This window comes from Falco punctatus (genome assembly GCF_963210335.1).
Source record: "Falco punctatus genome assembly, chromosome: 3".
Lineage (NCBI taxonomy): Eukaryota > Metazoa > Chordata > Aves > Falconiformes > Falconidae > Falco > Falco punctatus.
In genome coordinates, this window is record NC_137582.1 from 118,389,895 (window position 1) to 118,408,412 (window position 18,518).

The following is an 18,518-nucleotide window of genomic DNA, read 5'->3' on the forward strand; positions in this document are numbered from 1 at the left end:
CGGGAACAGGGTGGCTGGACCCAGGAGCCCCGCTGCGGCGGAGCAATCGATTGATGCTCTGCTTGTTGTATAAACCCATCGACTCAGGCTGGCATGGCAGCAAGGAGCCCTGTGCATCACTACCCGCACTGGGAGCACTGGCAGAGCACAGCTGCACGCCCTGTACACCTGCAGTTGCCCCTTCCTCACTGTGCCCCTGCTCCAGGCTGGCCCCACAGTTGGAAGTACCATGGACGTGCCTGGACCCGCTGCCAGGCTCTCCTGGAGCCCTGGGATGCTCATCTGCTCTGCACAATGGCCCTGTGAGGCAAAGGGGCTTTGGAAGCTGCCTGCCAGCACCCTCACAGCAGGTCACAGGGCAGCCCCGGCCCCGCACTGCTGGGTCCCTCGAAACAAGGGGCTGTGGGGCTGCCATAGCCCCATGGGACGCTTGGCCACGCCGGCTGTGAGTAGGGCTGTTCCCTTTCCTGGGGTGTCCCCTCTGTTTGTAGGTTCACTGGGACACGCTCCTGTGCCACGTGTGCTCCTGTCCCCCACCATACCCCAAGGGCCTCACAGCTCCCGGGGCTGTGGCTCGGCCACGCAGCATTCCCCGGCAGGGAGTCAGCCGGTTGTGGCTGCTGAGAGGTTTGGGGAAGCCTCTGCTCCGGCTGAGCCGGGCCAGCAGCCGGCGGGTGGCAGGGCTGGGGGCCACGGGGAGGTGATGGCTCAGCCACAGCTTGGAGCTCTGGGGCGTTTGGGCTGGTTTGGGGTGTATGGCCACCCCTGCAGCGCACTGAGTGGGGCCGCCCTGTCTGCTGAGGAGCCCTCCTGCCTGCTCCCTGTCCCCTGAGTCAGAGGAAAGAGCTTCCGGAGGAGAGGGCTGGGATTTTGGGAAACCTGTTTGCCTGGTAGGTGAGGGAGGATGGGTGGCAGGGGATCTCCTGGCCCTGCGGTGACATCATCTTCCAAAGAGGCATCTCTGATGGGCGCTGCCTGCAGAAAAACGAATCTGTTCATCAACACATCCCTGTGAACCCAGAGATGGGTGCTTTGCTGGATGCCTGGACCAGGCCAGCTGTGCGGTGAATGGGGACGTGTCCCTGACTCCTGCTGTCCCTGCAAAGCCCTAAGCAGCATTTCTCCCCCCACCGCCTCGGTTGCTGCTGCTGCTGCCCACATGCCCCCTGCCCCTGGAGGTGCTGCTGCAGCAGGCGGGCACCTGTGCCCGGGCTGCGTTTGCTGGGGATGCTGTGCGGGGCAGGGATGGGGGGCATGCTCCTGGCCCACCCCTGCTTCTTGCAAGGCCGAGAGGAGTGTCACCCGCGGGTGACTGAGCCGCGGCCTCCGCACCCGTCCGCAGTGCAGGGCAGGCCTCATTATCTGCCTGTTATCGAGGCAGGAGGGGCTGTGTGGGGGCGAAGCCCTCACCCCCAGGAGCAGGGGGGTGGCTGCTGGCAGTGACTAAGGCTCACGTGTGACGGGTGGGTGGGTGGGTGGGGGAAGCAGCTTTGAGGGTTCATCAGCAGCCGAGGTGGGGCTCCTGGATGGGAGATCCATGTTTCTTTGGGGTGCCTGGAAATCGGGCAGCTGCTCCGAGCAGCGCTGGCGGTGGCACCGGGCCCGGCGAGGGCAGGGCGGGCCGGGGGTGTCTGCTGCAGGGCCAGCGCTTCGCAGGTGACCAGAGCGTGGTGAAACGTGGGGAGTGGGTGGGTGCAAGCCCCAAAACGTGGGAGAGCAGGGGCTGAAGCAACGCTGGGGGGTGCTGGGCGCTGCGGGGGGGGGGGCAGGCCTGAGGCCGCGGTGAGGGGCGCGGGGTCCCAGCCGCGGCGGCGGGAGGGCAGTCGAGCCTCCCCGGGGATGGGAGCCCCGGGGCCGGGCCAGGGGCAGGGGAGAAGCGAGTCGGGCCAGAGCAGCCCCCGCCCGCCGGCTGCCCCCAGCCCGCGGGGCTGCGCGGCCGGGGCCGGGGCGGGGAGCGCCGTGCGTCCTCCCCCGCCGGGCCGGGGGGAGCGGGGCGGCGCGGCGCGGCTCGGCACGGCTCGGCCAGCCCTCTGCGCCTCCCCGCCACGCCATGGAGAGGAGCCGCGCCGGGCGGGAGCCGCAGCCCCAGCCCCAGCCGGCCCAGGGTAAGGCTCGGCGGCGGGGACCGGCTCCGGTAGCGGCGGGCGCCCGGGGCCCCCTCCCGCACTGCGGGGCCGCGCCGGGGACGGGGAGCGGGATGCGGCCGCGGGAGCCGGCGGGGGGGTGCGGGGCTCGGCGCGGGGGTGCGGGTCCGGCCGGTGATGCTGCGGAGAGCGGGGCGCTGCGCCGGGCCCGGGGGCTGCGGCGGGGCCGCTCGGGCGGCAGAGCGGGGCGGGGGCCCGGGGAGGCTGCGGAGGAGCCGGGGCGGGTTGGGGGTGGGGGGGGACCCGCGGCCAGAGCGTCTTCCCGGGAGGGACAAAGCCCGGGCACGGCCCCTCCATCTTGGGGTGGGACGGAGCGGCGCAGCCCCGGGCCCCGCCGCCGCCGGGGGTGCAGGGGGAACTGCCCCGGGGGCGCTCTCCCGGGGACGGCCCCGCCATGGCGGGGGGGGCCGGGGCGGCGGCCTCTGCCCTTGCCCGGGCTCTTCCCCTCCAGCCGGTGGGCGATGCCGGGCAGGGCCCCGCTGCCGCGTGCGGTCCCGGGGCTCGGTGGGGGGTGCCGGGCGGCCCTGCCGCGGGGGGGTCCGTGCCTTGGGAGCGCTGGGGTCACCGCCGCGGTCCGAGCGGAGGAGGCTGCCGGGGGGGCGCAGGCGCTGCCCCCCCGCGGGTAGCGGCAACGCGTCCCGGCCGGGCCCGGCCCCGGCGCTGCCCCGGGATGAACCGCTGGCTCCCGGCTCGGCCCGGCCCGGCCAGGCGGGGCGGGGGCTGCGGCTCGGGGCCGGGGCTTGTTTGGGCTCCTTCCCGCGGGGCTCCGGCCCGGCGCTGCCCGGGCCCGCCCGCCCCGGGCGCGGGGCTGTGACTAAGCACGGTCCGTGCCGGAGCCGCTTCCCACCGATGGAGGAAGAGGAGCCGCGGCTCCCCTCCCCCCACCCCCGGCCCCGGTGCCCGCAGCCGCGCCGGAATTCCCCGCCCGGGCCGCGGCAGGCGGGATGGACGGGTGGGTGGATGGATGGATGGATGGGTGGATGGATGGGTGGGTGGATGGGTGGATGGCTGCCGGCCCCCGGCCTTGCCACAATGCCCTTTACCGCCGGCTCTCCGACAAACCGGCGGCGGGTCCCCAGCGGCGCTGCCCGAACGGCTGCAGACATATTGTCTGTGTCCCGCTCAGCGCCCCCGCAGCCCGCCCGCCCGCCTCGGCCTTCCCCTTCCCTCCGCTTGGCTCCCTGGGCAGGGTGGCCAGCAGCCCCCAGCCTGTTGCCCCCCGGGTGGCTCTGTTCCCCCCTGCCCGGAGGTGCTGGCAGCTCCACCGCCAGCGAGGATGGTGCTGGGGCAGCGTGTCCTGCTCCGAGTCCGTCCCTGATCCCTCTCATCTGGGTGATCCACGCGGCAGGGCGGCCCAGGCTGCTCCCTGTCTCGCTACCCAGTGTGGGTCAGAGCCCCCTGGCCGCCCTGGTGCCCTGGTGTGCTGTGTCCTGGCCACCAGTGGGGATGCGATTTCACTCCAGGGATCAGGACCCACCGCGGTGTGGGGCAGCTGGTGGTGTTGGAGGGGGCAGGGGAGGGGTCGCAGAGGGCACATGGGACAGGGTGTGGAGGCGCCAGGTGGGATGCTGCCCCACGGGGGTGAGGACCAAGACAGGGAGCAGGCAGGGCTTGGTTCTTATCTGGGTTTTCCCTGGCTTCTCCGGCCCTTCTCCCTCCAGCACAGCGGAGAGGGAGGGTGCAGGGTGAGCTGGTTGCCAGCCAGCACCTGTGTTTGGGAGCAGGCGGCTCGGGAGCTCTCCCAGCGCGGGGACGCCAGCAGAGCCACTGCTGCGAAACCGTCAGAGCAACGTGATGCAACGTGCGGAGTGGTGATGTGACAGTCCCGTGGTGCCATGTCCAAAATAGTTAGCACAGCTTTTGCTTGTTGGAGGGCTCCGCGCAGGGACAGGCAGCAGCACAGGCAGCCTGCTGGGAGCAGAGCTGGATCCTGCACGGCCCCAGCCCTGGTAGGTGTCTACATCCACGTTGCGAGGCTCAGGACCAGTTTTTTGGAGGTGCTGAGCTCCTGGCTTCCAAGAGGCCGGATCCCAGTGAGCACAGAGCCCCATGTCGTGCCTTTGAGCCAGGTTCTGTTTTTCCCAGCGTGATGCTAGCAGACAGGTTTTTGGGAGCACGGCTGGGCTGGCTGCCCTCGGTGCTGGCGGCTCCGCACGGGTCGCCCCAAGGACGCGGGCACCTCCTGTCGCCACTGCTGGCGCTGCCCAGATGGATGTCAGGCAGGTGCTGTCTGCCCCTGCCCTTGCTCTGTTTGGGGCTGTGCTGTGACTGCAGCCAAATGGAAAGTTTGCCGTGGGGGTGCCAGGGCGCAGCAGCAGATCAGGCTCTTTCCTTCGCATGTATTTTAAATGCTGGAAACCCCCCCGGCTCTGGCGCTGATCTGGCCACAAGATCCCATCTTCCAAGTTCCTCTTGTTGCTCTTTGGCTTGGCACGCCACTGCTGACTCGGTGCTTGCTGCAGGAGCTTGGTGGACTCTGCCACAGCCCAGAGGCTGGCACAGTGCCCCCATGGCTGCCCCCACATGCCCCCGTCCCAGAGCCATGGCAGGGCACAGACCCTGGGAAGGGAGGCTGGATCCTCCATGCTGTTGGGGCTGGGCAGCAGGTGCAGCCCCCTGCCAAACCAGCGCTGCCAGGAGCAGTGGCAAAGGCAGTGTGGCCCCAGCCAGGTGGGCAATGCCCTGCTGTGCCCCTTACTCCTGCCTGGCACCCACCGTGGCCATCTGCTTGTGCCATCCTGGCTGCCCTGCTGCCTGTGCCCCTCCTGCCCGGCTCCTGCCTGGCCCTCGAGGCCTGTCCCCGAAGCGGGGCTGTGGGCAGCGCGTGGAACACCGTGGGACGATGCCTGACCTGCCCCAGCGCTGCCGGCTGTGCTTTGCTGGCTCTGAGCCGGTAGGGAGAGGAGCCAGCCTCAAGCTACAGCACCCATACTGCCTGGGGCCAGGGTGTGGGCAGCAATGCCATGGGACCCCCACCACCGGGGACAGGGTGCCATTGCTGTTGGTGGCTGCCAGGGTGGCACTGGCCAGCCCCATGGTGCGGGGCTGCTGGCGCTTGCTCTGTGCATTGCCCACAGCTCCCTGTCCCTGCATGTGAGCTGGGGCCGAGGGTGTGCGTCAGCACTGCGCGCGCGGCTGGGACATGCCAGGGACGTGCCAGGGATGTGCCGGGGACGCTTGCTCACTGTCCCTATCATCCAGGTGCCGGGGGTGTGGGGGGGAATTCCGGGGTCTGAGTGGGACAGGGCAGGGCTTGGCTCTGACGCATGTCTGAGATGTGGTGGGATCGGGGTCAGCGCTGGGGCTCCGAGCATCCCCTGGGCTTTGAGCACCCCTGTGCACCCCACAGCACTCTGGTGGCCTCAGGCAGCTGCTCTCCTTGCCCGACACGAGCACCCGCAGAGCAATCGCAGCCCCAGGGCCACAGCTGCCTCCCTGCTCAGCACCAAGACCTGTTGGCAATGAGGAGAGGCCCCGGGGGACTCATCCTTCCCTCCTCCTGCACGGCCGTGGGGCTGCCATCAAGGTCAGGGGAGGCAGCTGGAAAGCAGTGGCACCGGGAAGGGCCCGAGGGTGCGTGGGTGTCCCCACGGGCTGTGGGGAGCAGCCCTGCAGAGCCAGCGGTGGCTCTTGGCGCTGGGCTTTCCCTCGGGATCTTGTCCTTGGGCATCGCAGGGACTTGTGCAGTGGCCAGGGTGGTCGGGGTCTGCCAGCTGGGCGCTGACACCAGCCTCTCTGGGTGGCTTTGCAGTGGTCACCAACGGGCCCCCGCTGCACCCGCCAGCCCTGCTCTGGTCCCCTCCCAGGGCAGGGGTGGGCTGTGCCGGATGCCCCCCGGCTGGGGCAGGCACAGCACGCGGAGCAGCGCATGGTGGGCTGTGGCCGTGCCACAGAGCAGGAACATGAGGATACGGTGGATGGGGGGAGCTGAGGTTAAAGCAGGCGGGTGCTCCCCGCTGCGTCCTGGTGGGAAGCACCCTGCGGGGATGCGGACGGACAGTTAACGAGGGCTGCTCGCCTTCCGACCGGAGCACCCTGCGGGGCCTCGATGTGCTCTCGCTTCACGGCACCAGGAAATTTGCCTCTGCCTGGCTGAGCATCCCAGGCCATGTGCGGGCCACGGAGCAGCACCACACTGGGCAGTGCTGGGCTGTGGGTGCTTGGTGGCATGGGTGCTGGTGCCACATGGACCCGTGGGAGGAGCTGGGATGGGATGCGCGATGCGGCATCCAGAGCAGCACCTCACCCCAGGGCCATGGCCCATGGCTGGGCGCATCACCGTCCTGGTGCTGGCAGCGGGGCCAGTGCCGTGCAGGCTTGATTGGGCGGGGGGCTGTAGGGGAGCCGTGCCTGCATGTCTGGGGGGCTGGGGAGCTAATCCCTGCGGAATGCCCCAGCCAGGGGAGAGGGGACGCCCGCACTGCCTGGGCGCAGGCAGCGTTGGGTTTCAGGGCAGCTGCTGCGCTGGAGCAACGACAGGGACAGATGGCGGCAGGGCTGGCCCCAGCCGCGCATGGGGGTTTTGGCTGTGCCCGGCAGCCCTGCCCTGGCCATGGGTGCTGCTGTCCCTCTGGCTGGTGGGGCGGGATGGATCCTGCCCAGGGCTGCGCCTGCGGCTCGGTGCCCAGTGGCGCAGGGTGGCAGGAGGCACCTGCCATCCCCTGGCACTGCTCCCTGCGCATGGGGGGCTCCAGGAGGTATTTCTATCTGCTCGGAGGCATCAGCCTGGCTTTGAAACTTTCCCTTGGCTGGTGGCCTCGTGGGTAGCGCCCGGCTGTGCCACCGCAGTCCTCCCGGGGGTCACCTCTCCCAGCTGGGACACACGTGGTGCCACTGCGGGTATTGTCCTTAGAGCAGGTGCCTGTAGGTGCCGATCTGGGGCAGCCCTTGGGGGCACAGGGTGGGGGAGCCCCCAGCTGCGGCGCCGGCACCTTCCCAGCCATGCGTCAGCCTCACAGCCATCTTGCCAGGCGCAGCCATGGGAATGTGGGATGTGCAGGATCGGGGCCAGGGGATGGGCCGGCTTCCTGCGGCAGAAAATACCCGGAAGGCTGCCGGGGTCTGCGGGGGGGCCGGGGCTGGCTGTGTCCCCCGTGGAGCCTGGGGTGGGTGAGTCCTGCTGGCATGACCCCCAGCCTGGGTGGGGGGCTGCAGCAGGACCCCCAGCCTTTCCCTGGGCAGGCAGATGCTGCTATGGGTGCTGGGGGCCCATGGGACCTGGGGTGCCCCCGTGCCTGCAGCACAGCGGGCGCTGGCGGTGCCTGCCCTGGCAGCCTGGGCCTGCCCGGCTCGGCGGGCTGCAGCGTGGGATGGAGGAGCGGCGCCGGCCCGTGTTTGCAGAGCCCACACTTTGCCCCTCGCCGAAGATTGTGGAGAGCTCTGCAAACACGGCCGAGCCTGGTGCATGACATCACCCCGTGGCGAGAGCTGCTCGCCGGGTCCTGTGGGTGCCGGTCACTGGTGTGTCCCCCACCCCACGCTGCCGGACCTGGGGCCGTGCACTGCAGCGGTGCCCGTGGGGCTGGAGCTGGGTGCCCACAGCCCCACCATGGATTGGGCATCATTCCCGGGCAGGAGTGACGGCACTGCCTGCTGCCGGGGGTCGGGACGGTGTGTTTGCAAAGGGCTGGTTGGTGGGAGCTGGGGGGGATCACTGCTGCTGGGCACCGCCGGCGATCCCAGCACATCCATTGTTGCAGAGGACATGCGCTGCGGCTTCGCAGGGTGGCTGGTGCCCTGTCCCCAGCGCTGGCGCATACGGTGGTGGGTGTCCCTTGGGGTCCGCTGGGGGCTGGCTGGGATGGGGAGGGGATGCGCAGGCACCGTGCCCCTGCCTGCCCCACGGCGGGATGGTGAGCAGCCGGCCCCACACGAGGAGGGGGTTGTTTGCTGGTGTTGCCGCAGCCTCGTGTGCATTCCTGGGCCATGAGTTCATGGCTGCATGCGCGGCCGCGGCATGGCGCGCGCTGGGGGACATGGGCTGGGGCGGTGATGTCAGGGCCCGCGCCCATCCTGCCCCCGGCTGCGCCGCCAGCACCCGCGGAAGCGGCCCTGCATCCTCCGGGGAGAGCAGCGCGGAAGCTCGCAGGTCCCCGTCCCCATGTGGGGTCTCTGCCCCATGTCCCCCCCATGTCAGGGCCAGGGCGGCAGCTGCCGGGGAAGAAGGGTGGCTTTGTGGCGGCGGTGCCTGGCAGAGCCCCGGCCGGTCCCTCTGTGCATTGTGCACCCAGCGCCTGGCACCTGCCATAGGGTGGCCTGGGTGCCCCCCAGGATGGGGGCAGCAGCAGGGCTTGGGCGAGGGTCCCACTGCCTTCCCCAGGGGGACCCCGCGGCCATCCCCAGGGCCTGTCCCCGGCCCCTGCAGCCAGGGACAGCCTTGCTCCCGAGGGCTGCGTCTGGGGGACAGGGCTGCACCCCCCGAGCACTGTGTTTGGGGGGGACAGGACTTCACCCCCTAAGTGCTGTGTTTGTGGGGGATGGGGCTGCCCCAGACTCCCCCAGTGAGTGACCGTCTGTTCTGTTCTGCCTGTCTTTCAGGGAAGCCACCGTCCCTGATGGGAGACAGCGTGCCCCCCCCGACCTCGCCACCCCCCTCACCTGGGGATGCCCTGCAGGGAGAGCGCACCCCCCCGCAGTGTGATCAACCTGTCCCTCCAGCCGTCATCCCCTCTAGACAGCCTGTCTCGCCCATCCCTCCAGCCGTCACCCCCTCCGAAAAGACCGTCTCGCCCACCCCCGCAGCCGCCACCCCCTCCAGGCAGCCCACCTGCCCCCCAGCTGCGATGCCCCCCTCCGAGAGCAGCACCCCGCAGCCTGACCGACCCACCCCTCCAGCTGCGACACCGGCCGGACAGCCCGTCTCCCCCATCCCTGCGGCTGTGGCCCCCTCAGCAGAGAGCGTCCCCCCATGGCGTGACCGGTCACCCCCTGGGCCCCCCCAGCCCCCTGTGGTGGAGCACCTCAAAGAAGAGGCATCGCCCCACGCTGCCGGGCAGCCGGTCCCCGTCCACGCTGCTGCTGCCCCCTGCCCGGCAGAGACGCCGCCCTGCGGGAGTGAACCCCCGGCTGCTGGTGAAGGGGCACCCTCTGATGCCAAGAGACCCCCAGGCAGTACATCTGGGCCCTCAAAGGACGTGCCCCCCCGGAGCGACCGGCCCCCACCAACTGCAGCCTTGCCAGCTCCTGCTGCCAGCCCCAGGCCCAAGCAAGGTGGGTGCCCGGGGGGGCCAGGGGTGCTCCGGTGATGCTGGCACGCTGCGGGTGCTGCTCGATGCCTCTGCCCAGCTGGTGCCAGCGCAGCACTGGGGCTGGGGGGGCCGGGCGCTGCTCTGATGGTGTCTCCCCGCTGCAGATGCCCAGAAAGCCCAGGCAAGGCACAAGCAGGCGAAGGAGCGGCGTGAGGAGCGGGCCAAGTACCTGGGTACGGAGCTGGTGGAGTAGGGGGGGGCCATGGGGCCATGGAGCCCTCCGGCGTGCACTGGGAGGGAAAGTGGTTGGTGGAGGGGGGGGGTGGGGAGGCAGGAGCTAAGGAGCTTTGCAGGGTCATGGGCAATCCCATTAGTTGCCATGAGCTGAGCCCGGGCAGGATCTGCTGTGCTGGTGGCTCTGCTCCCCCAGCACGCTGCTGTCTCTCCCAACACACCAGCACCCTTGCTGCCGCACCTCCCCGGCTGCTCCCCGTGGTCTGGGTGCCCCCCGGGTGCATGGGTGCCCCCCGGTCTGTGCGGGTGCCACCAGCCCAGCGCCCAGCTCTCCGGGGTGCAGGCAGCAGCAGCAGCTGCGGGCGGCCCCGCAGCAGCTCGGGGCGGCGAGTGAGTGGAGCCCCTGTGCCGCGCATGGGGCCTCCTCGTCCCCGCGCTCTTTCCACCCTCATTCCCCCATTGTTCGCCAGCGCGGCTCGGCGGGCTCCTGGCCTCCCTTTTGTCCTTGCCCAAACCCCTCCCTCGTCGGCCGGCCGCGATGCCGCCTGCCCCAGGGAGCCCAGCCGTGTGCCCTGGCCGGAGCCAGCCCTCAACCGTGCACCACCGCTATGGGCACGCATCCTGACCGTGGGGCTTGCCGGGGCTGTGCCTCGGCTGTGACGCCGCTGCTCTGGCTCCCTCCTGCAGCCGCCAAGCGGGTGCTGTGGCTGGAGAAGGAGGAGAAGGCCAGGCTGCTGCGGGAGAAGCAGCTGGAGGAGCGCCGCAAGCGCCTGGAGGAGCAGCGGCTGAAGGCAGAGAAACGCCGCGCTGTCCTGGAGGAGCGGCAGAGGCAGAAGCTGGAGAAGAACAAGGTGGGCATGGGGGGTCATAGGTGCAGTGGGCAGGGGGCTGGGGCAACGCACAGGGGACATGCTTCCTGGGGAGACCTTGTGGCTCCAGCAGCCCTTCGGGAGCTGCCCACTGTGCCCATCCTCACGGTGCAGAGCATCTGCGGTGCCTAGCTCCTTGGGCACACATGCCCTGGCCAGGGTGGGCATCTCTGCCCCATCTCCCTCCAAGCATCCCCATCACTGTGATAGCCTCCTGCCAGGAGGCTCTGCCTGGTCCTGGCCCCGTTCCCCCAGCTGCTGGCCTCACCTTGTCCCTCTCCCTTGGGTAGGAGCGCTACGAGGCGGCGATCCAGCGGTCGGCCAAGAAGACATGGGCAGAGATCCGGCAGCAGCGGTGGTCCTGGGCAGGGGCCCTGCACCACGGTTCCCCTGCGCACAAGGACGGTGAGTGCCAGGTTGGGTGAGGGTGCCCAGGACCCCGCGGCTCTGCCGGCGGCGGGGGCGGCTGGGCATGGCTCTGCAGTGCTCAGTGCAAGTAGAGTGAGACCCTACAAAGGCAGTTCAGCCCCACTGCTGCGGGTCATGCTGCTGTCACCCTGGGCTGTGCTGGGCTGTGCCAGGACCTTATGGGGTCCTTGGCTTGTCCTTGCTCTCGTGGGGCTGGGTGTAAGCTGGAGGCTGTGCGTCACGGTCACTGTTCTGTGCAGGGACGTGCTTGGGGACAGCTCTGGCTGCCTGTGGGGATGCCGTGGCCATGCTGCCCGGGTCTAAGGTGGCCGGGAGGAGTCAGGCATGGGTTGTGGAGCTGTGCAAGGCCGTTGCCATCTCTTGTTGGGGTCTGTGCTGTGGCATGTCTCCTTGTCCCCCAGCTGGGTGGAGGCAGCGCTTGGCCCCTCCAGCTTTGGCGTAGGGGTGACCATGGCTGTGCATGTTCCTGGGTGCACGTGGCTGTGCTGTGTCGTGCCATGTCCTTGCAGTGGCTGCTGGAGGCTCAGCTGTGCCCACTGCCCCACCGCTGGGGTGCTGAGCCCAGCTGGCCCCTCTCCTTGGGGACACCCTGTGGGGTTTGGTGCTGGGGTTGGGCTTGTAGAGGTCTCCCCTGTCCCCTGACCGCCGAGGGGACAGGGCTGCGCCGGCGGGCACTGGCAGTGCCTGGTGTGTCTGATGATGGGCTGATGACACAGAGGGCAGTGCTGTGCCCTGGGGTCTGTCTGCCCCACTTGTGCCATGGGGCAGCTGCGGCAGCCACGGCTGTGCCTGGCCGGGCTGTGCGTACCGGTGTGGTGAGCCAGGTGGTGTGTGCCGGCGCCATGTGGCTGGCACCGTGTGTGTACAGACGTCGTGTGCCCGGTGGTGCCTGGCTGGGCTGTGTGTGCAGGAGCCATGTTCTGGTTATGCCTGCCTGGGCTGTGTGTCTGGGTGCCGTGCGTCCAGCTGTGGCTCGTGGCACGCTCCGGGACACTGCAGGACAGACCTGTCCATGGTGCAGCGCCTGGCAGGGTCTGGCATGGGGACACCTTCCCCTGCCACCTCCCGTGGGGATGTGCTACCAGAGCTGCCACCGGTGCTCTCAGTCGCCAATCTCCTGGCTGCCAACTCCCCTGGCAGCAGCTCCCCCGGCCGTTTTCTCCAGAGGAACCTGGCCGGGACGGAGGGATCCCCGCTCCCTGCGGGGGTGCTGCCAGCCACCGGCACCCTCCTGGCCACTGCCGTGGTGACCCGGCACCGGTGTGAGCGTTTTCCCCTGTCTGTCTGGACCTGCTGCCCTCAGTCTGCTCCCCCAGGCTGTCCGCTCGCCCGGTGCTGCCATGGTCCCTGGCCACCCAGTCCCCAGTTCCCAGGACTGCTTCTGGGGAGACTGGCGTGGCGGGGCGTGGGAGCCACCCTGGCTCCCCAAGGATGAGATCGCTGCATGATCCCAGCATGACCCCCTGGGGCTCGGGCACCGTGCTGTGCCAGGTGCCAGTGCCGTGTTGTGGCCCTGGACACCAGAACTCCTGACCCCACTCTCTGTGCCGCGTCCTCCCGCTCCTGCCCCAGCACCCCGGCACAGCTGTGCATGCTGCATGTGGGGGGCCCGGCCCTGGCCCCAGGACCTTAATGCCCTTGTGTCTTTTCCCTTCTCCAGGTGCGAGCCGGTGCTCAGTGTCCGCTGTAAACCTCCCCAAACACGTCGACTCTATAATCAACAAGCGGCTCTCCAAATCCTCCGCCACCCTCTGGAACTCTCCCAGTAGAAGTAAGAGCCCTTTGTGTTTGCCCCAGCGCAGGGGGCGCAGCCTGCCCCCCCCCCCCCCAGCGCTGGGGACCCCCGAGGCCAGGGTCCCCCATCCCCAGGCCCTGCCTTGCAGCACGGTGCCCGCGGAGAGAGGAGAAGCCGTTTGCTGTTTGCAGGAGGAGGCTGGAGCCGGGCATTGGCTACTTGAGGCTGTGTGCAGGCTGGGAGGAGGAGGAGGAGGAGGAGGAGGAGAAGCGGCTGGGTGGTGGCAGCCCTGTGGGGTGCCAAGATGGGGACAGGGAGCCCTGGCTCCCTACCCCGGGGCAGCTCAGGTGGGTGCAGATGCAGCCACAGAGTGGGGTTGCCACCAGACCTCCTTGGGACTGGGCACCGTGCCGGTGCCTGCCACCGTGCCGCCTGTCCCCACAGGCACTGGGAGCTGGGTGCCATGGAGTGCCGTGGGTGCGATGCTGTGTCGGGTGTTGCGAGGTCGTCGTGGCCCTGGGCGAGCTGCCCAAGGCTGCCGGCCGCGCCGGAGGGATGCGTCCAGCGCTGGGTCCGCTGTTGTGTTTCGGGGTTGCCTGGTGATGGGCGAGCGCCTTCCCGGCTGGGTATAAATAGCTGGAGCAGCTGACGCGGGCGGCTGCAGGCGGTGGTGACGCAGGCAGCTCTCGCTGGCCCCGTGCTGGGGGCTCAGCCCAGGGAGAGGCACCCAGGGGCTGTCAGCACTGCCTGGGCTGGAGCAGCATCTCCCTGGGCTGGTGCCAGACCCGGTGCCCTGTCCCCTGCTCTGCACCTGTGACTCTGTTTTCTCCCCTCCTGGCAGCAGGTGCTGCTTCCAACCTGATGGGGGACCCCGGTGGAGAGGGGCCGAAGGGCCCTGTCTCTGTGGGTGCTTCCTGCGTGTCTGTGGGGTGTCAGGTGCCAGCGCCATGCACAGTGGGGCAGCCAGTGGCAGCCCTGTGCCCAGCTGAGCTGACAGCGTGGCCGGGGGCCACCGTTCCTTGGGGGCCATGAGCCTGGCCTGGCTCCCATGGCAAGCTCAACGACTTTGGCACAGCTCCCTCGGGGGAGGGCACGCTGCAGTGTTGCTGCAGCAGCTGCCGTGTGCTGGGGACTCGCTTCTGGCAGCACAGGGGCACAGGGAGGCTGCGCGCCAGCGCTGGGCGCAAGGAGAGGGCCAGAGAGGAAGGGGCTGCTCTCAGCAGGGTTGCACCCTGGCACTGTGGGTGCTGCCCACTGTGGATGCACGACGGCTGAGGTGGCTGCAGGGTATGGGGACACTGTCGTCATCGTGCCGCAGCACCGTCCCGCGGGCACCCTGCCCACCTATGCCTGCGCCCGCACAGCCCCTCATCCTGCTCAGCCAGCCATGCAGGGCAGTGGGACCCCCCTCCCCAGCACGGCCGAGCTTTGGGCATTCCCAGGGCTGCGCACGTGCCCCGGCCTTGCTGCAACCGCATGGCTGCTCCCTCCCGGTGGGTGGCCGTGGGGCTGGGGGCTTGGGGGTGCGCTAATGGCCCCTCTCCCTCCCCAGACCGGAGCTTGCAGTTGAGTCCGTGGGAGAGCAGCATTGTGGACCGCCTGATGACGCCCACCCTGTCCTTCCTCGCACGCAGCCGGAGCGCCGTGACTCTGGCTGGGAACGGCAAGGAGCAGGGTGAGCACTCGGGGCAGGGGGACGGGGCCACACAGGTCCTGTCACAGGCAGGGGACTGGGATGAGGGAGCCTGGAGCCAGTGAAGAGCTGGTGCCGGTGCCGTGCTGGCTTTGTCCTGACAGTGTGGTTGCTCCCTCCGCCAGTGCCTGTGTGCCCCCGCTCGGCCTCCGCCAGCCCCCTCAGCCCCTGCCACAACCACCGCCTGCAGCACCGCTGCTGGGAGAGGCGGAAGGGGACAGCTGGCAGCCCTGACGTGACGCCACACCGCAGGACCGAGTCCTCACCCGTGAGTGCCACCTCCTGCAGGCACCCCTTGGTGCCAGGGTGGCCGTGGGGCACAGTGTGGCTCCCGGCTGAGCCGAGCACCTGGCACTGACGCTGTCTTTGTCTCTCCCTGGCCGGAGCAGAAGAAGAAGGAGAAGAAGGAGAAGGAGAGGGAGAATGCCAAGGAGCGCAGCGCCCTGTCTCGTGAGCGCAGCCTCAAGAAGCGGCAGTCGCTGCCAGCAGCACAGCCCCGGCTCCTGCCCACGGCGGACAGCAGGTAGGGACACGCCACCATGGAGGCCGCCTGGCCCCAGCCCCACCACCACGGGGGCTGCCCCAGCCCCACTAATGCCGCCTCTCTCCATTTGCAGCCCTGGCCCCAAGAACCGTCCCTCATCCCCTGCCACCCCCAAAGCCCGTCCGGCGTCCCCCAGCCCAGCCCTCAGCTCTCCCCACAAGCCACCCTTGCCCCGCAGCGCCCACTCCTCTCCCAAGGTGCGGGCCAGGGCTCGGGAGGAGCGGCGGGAGCAGGAGGGCCAGGCAAAGGCACGCGAAAGGAAGGAGGAGGAGCGGGGCCCGGCTCCCCCAGCCCTCCCCGAGCCCCCCAAGGTGCCTGCAGAGCCAACAGCAGGTGGGTATGGGGTGCCTGGGGGATGGCGGGGCTGGGGGGACCGGGAGCAGCACTGACGCTACATGAACCATGCAGCCCCCCCAGCCCCTGCAACCCCCAGCCCTGTGCCAGCCACCCCTCCAGGCAGACCCCCAGCCGGCACCACAGACCGGGAGGAGGCTGCCCGGCTGCTGGCAGAGAAGCGGCGCCAGGCCCGCGAGCAGCGGGAGCGTGAGGAGCGGGAACGCCGGGAGCAGGAGGAGCAGGAGAGGTGGGTGCTGCCCCCCTGGCCCCCGGCCCCAGCCCCCCACCTTGCTGAGGGCCCCCTCCCCACAGGCGGCTGCAGGAGGAGCGGGCGCAGCAAGCAGCAGAGGAGCAGAGCCGCAGGGAGGCCCTGGCACGCCAGCGGGAGGAGGAACGGCGGCTGCAGGAGGAGCGTGAGGCCCAGGAGAGAGCACGGGCAGAGCGGGAGGAGACAGAGCGGCTGCAGAGACAGGTCTGGGGTGGCGGGGTGCGGGGGCAAGGGGTTGCAGGGCAGGCAGGGTGGAGGATGGATCCTCCCCAGGATGGAGGGGGAAGGCAGGAACGCTCTCCTGTGCTTCCCACTCCAGCGGGATGTAGGTGCGAGGACCAGTCCTGCCCCTCGATGCCCAGGGTGGTGGGAGGAGATGTGGCGCAGGGCTGTGCTGAGCTGCCTGGGCAGCATGTCCCTACTGTCCCTGCTCTGTCCCATCCATCCCTGCCCTGTCTCACCCGTCCCTGCCACCCCACTGTGCTGCAGAGAGAAGAGGCTGAGGCAAGGGCACGGGAAGAGGCTGAGCGGCAGCGCCTGGAGCGGGAGAAACACTTCCAGCGTGAAGAGCAGGAGCGGCTGGAGAGGAAGAAGGTGAGGGCTGCGGGCACCCCATGGTGCGTGGCACAGCAGGGGCTTCCCTTGCGAGGGGTCCTGCCCAGCACCCAGGGCAGGTCCTGTTGGCGAGGTCTGTGCACGAGCCCCCTCTCTCTGCCCTGCAGCGCCTGGAGGAGATCATGAAGAGGACGCGCAAGTCGGACGTAGCAGACGCCAAGGTGGGTGCTTGTCCCCTGTCCTGAGGCTCCTGGGGACATGGGAGACTCCGCAGAGCCCTCCTGCCCATGCCTGGAGCTGCCACTGCCCCTCATGGCTCTCCTCTCCCTGCAGAAGAAAGAGGACAAGAAGGTGGTGAATGGGAAAGCAGCTGAGCAGGAGGACATCTCAGGTGCGTGGCCCCTTCCCATGGCCCGCTGCACCTTTGAGGTCCACGGAGCAACGACCGCGTCCTGCTCCCCCCACCCAGCCATGCTCTGGCCCAGGGCCATAGCTGAGCGGGGGCTCTGCCGATGTCCCCAGGCCACGAGAAGCATGCAGGGCCCGTGCCAAAGGAGGAAGAACTCCCTGAGACACAGACACTGAGCGTAGGGACCCTGGGGGGGCCAAAGGGCCTGGCAGGCGATGGGTTGCAGCCAAGGTGAGCATCGGCGCAGCTGGGGTGGCCCAGGGGTGGCATGGCCCTGGCTGACCTCAGCCCTCCCATCCCGCAGCTCCCTGGCCAAGGAAGTGGCGACCCCGGCATCCTTGGTGAACGGTGTGCAGCCCAGCAAGCATGAGAACGGCTTCTCAGGCACAGAGGGGTCGCAGGAGCTGGTGCTCTCCCACCATGGCAGCAGCCCCAGCAGCATCATCCCCTTCGGTGACAAGGAGCCTTTCCTCAAGCAGGCTGTGGTCAAGCCCCCCCAAGTGACAGGTGAGAGGTGGGAGCTGTGCAGGGAGGCCAGGAGCTGGGGCAGTGCTGTGGCCACCCTGGTCTCACCACTGCACCCTCCCTCTGCCCAGAGGTGCTGTGAGGGCCAGGCCCTGGCAGATGTCCCCGCGGGGCCACCGCACATGTCCCAACTCCGGACACCCGCGCAGAACTGTAGCTGTTGTCAGAAGAAAAACCTCGCTGCTCCCCCCTGCCCGCCGTGCGTGCCCAGCCCTGCCACGGGGGGCCCGGGTGGCGTGGGACCCCGGTGAGGCAGCCACCGGCCCCCTGCCTGTTGCAGGGATGCCTGGTTTCTCTCTTTGTTCTTGTTTTTATTTCATTGATTGTTTTTTTTTTTTTTTTTAAATATGCACCTTATCAGACTGACACCCCCACCCTAGCAGCCTGCCAGAGTCGCCCCAGACGTGTGGTGTAATAATGTAGTTATTTAACTTGCTGGGTACAATGTATGTGAATACTGTAAATAGAGCTCGGCCAGACGCTGGGGATGCTCACCCGGCCTGGCTGGCGTGGGGCAGGAGGGCTGGGGGCTGCCCAGGGCTCGCAGCCAGGAGGGCCACAGCCTGGCCAGGGGGAGGCCGCTCCCCATCCCCACATCCCCGCACACACCTGCGTGTGCACTGGGTGCCCCTGTGCCGCTGGAGCGCATGCCCGGGGCCTGGCTGGCGCCACGCTGCTCTCCGTGCCGTTGTGACAGTGTTACGCATCCGGACAACCTTTGTCAACAATAAAAATGGACAACTGCCCTCGCCTCGCCTCCTTGTGTCCCTGGGGGCAGGAACCCTGCTGTCTGTGGGCAGGTGGCCGTGCCACGGTGTGGGGCTGGGCTGGCAACACTCCTGATGCCCCGGCAGCAGCAGGGCAGGTTTACCCCACCTCGGGGCTTGCCCATCCCGCACTGGTTGTGCTGTCAGCTCCCTGCTCCCTCCCGGGGACGCGGCAGGCTGATCCTGGCTGCCTCCCCACACCTCGGCGGGCCGCTGCCCGAGAGCTGCGCCCTCCCTGGCCCGGCCTCTGAGCCGGGGGCCAAGCGCTCGGGGCCTTGCGGCTACTGCGGGCCGCGGCCTGCGCCGCCGCTCCCCGGCTGGGATGGGGCAGGAAGGGGCGGGCGGGCGCGCGCCCGCACGACCCCTCCAGCGACCGGCTGCTCTGCGTGGTCGCCCCCCTCCCGCGGCGGGGGAGGCACCGTGAGCTCAGACGGGGCGGGAGAAGGCTCAGCCTACAGGCGGCCGGCAGCCCACAACCCTGCCAGCGCTCGCCGCCATTTCCCTGCCACCACCCTGCCCCTCCCGCCGGAAGCCCCGCCCTCTCCGTGGCGCGAGGGGCGGGCAGGGGAGAGGGCAGAAGTGACGTAGCGCTCCGCGCAGAGGCCGCTGGGAGCTGTAGTCCGCCCTGCGCGGCCGGCCAATGAGCGCGGCTGGGGGCCGGACTGCGGCTCCCGGCAGCCCCCGCGGGCGGGGAGCGGGCGGGCGCGAAGCGGAAGTGCGTGAGGAGGAGGTGGAGGCGCCTGGCTGCTGAGGAGGCCGCGGGCGGAGCGGGGTTCGGTGAGTGCGGGTAGGCCCGGTGCGGTGGGGCTCGGCCCTGCTCTCC

General features: G+C 69.5%; 2 protein-coding genes across 8 annotated transcripts in view; both read left to right on the forward strand.

The window, feature by feature from the left end:
* Nucleotides 1–1,894: 1,894 nt before the first annotated feature.
* On the forward strand, nt 1,895–17,674 carry MAP7D1 (MAP7 domain containing 1). 2 transcript variants are annotated; one of them, XM_080381926.1, is made up of 18 exons: nt 1,895–2,105; nt 8,682–9,353; nt 9,496–9,564; nt 10,253–10,416; nt 10,725–10,839; nt 12,524–12,634; nt 14,151–14,273; nt 14,417–14,559; nt 14,681–14,814; nt 14,909–15,168; nt 15,244–15,418; nt 15,484–15,643; nt 15,929–16,033; nt 16,162–16,215; nt 16,328–16,385; nt 16,517–16,634; nt 16,708–16,910; nt 17,000–17,674. In XM_080381926.1, exons 1-18 carry the CDS (start codon nt 2,051–2,053, stop codon nt 17,008–17,010), a joined length of 2,730 nt encoding a protein of 909 aa, XP_080238052.1. In that variant the 5' UTR covers nt 1,895–2,050; the 3' UTR covers nt 17,011–17,674. The 2 variants fall into 2 exon arrangements, with proteins under 2 accessions (XP_080238052.1, XP_080238053.1); XM_080381927.1 differs by lacking the exon at nt 12,524–12,634.
* A 705-nt stretch (nt 17,675–18,379) lies between these two features.
* THRAP3 (thyroid hormone receptor associated protein 3) overlaps nt 18,380–18,518 on the forward strand; it is a 35,344-nt gene continuing 35,205 nt past the window's right edge. For 4 of the 6 annotated variants that reach the window (XM_080381919.1, XM_080381921.1, XM_080381920.1 and 1 more), the window contains exon 1: nt 18,382–18,472. The gene's annotated coding sequence lies outside the window, so the exon portion shown is untranslated. Of the gene's footprint in view, nt 18,473–18,518 lie in introns of all 6 variants that reach the window. The other 2 variants (XM_080381923.1, XM_080381922.1) reach the window with 2 other exon arrangements.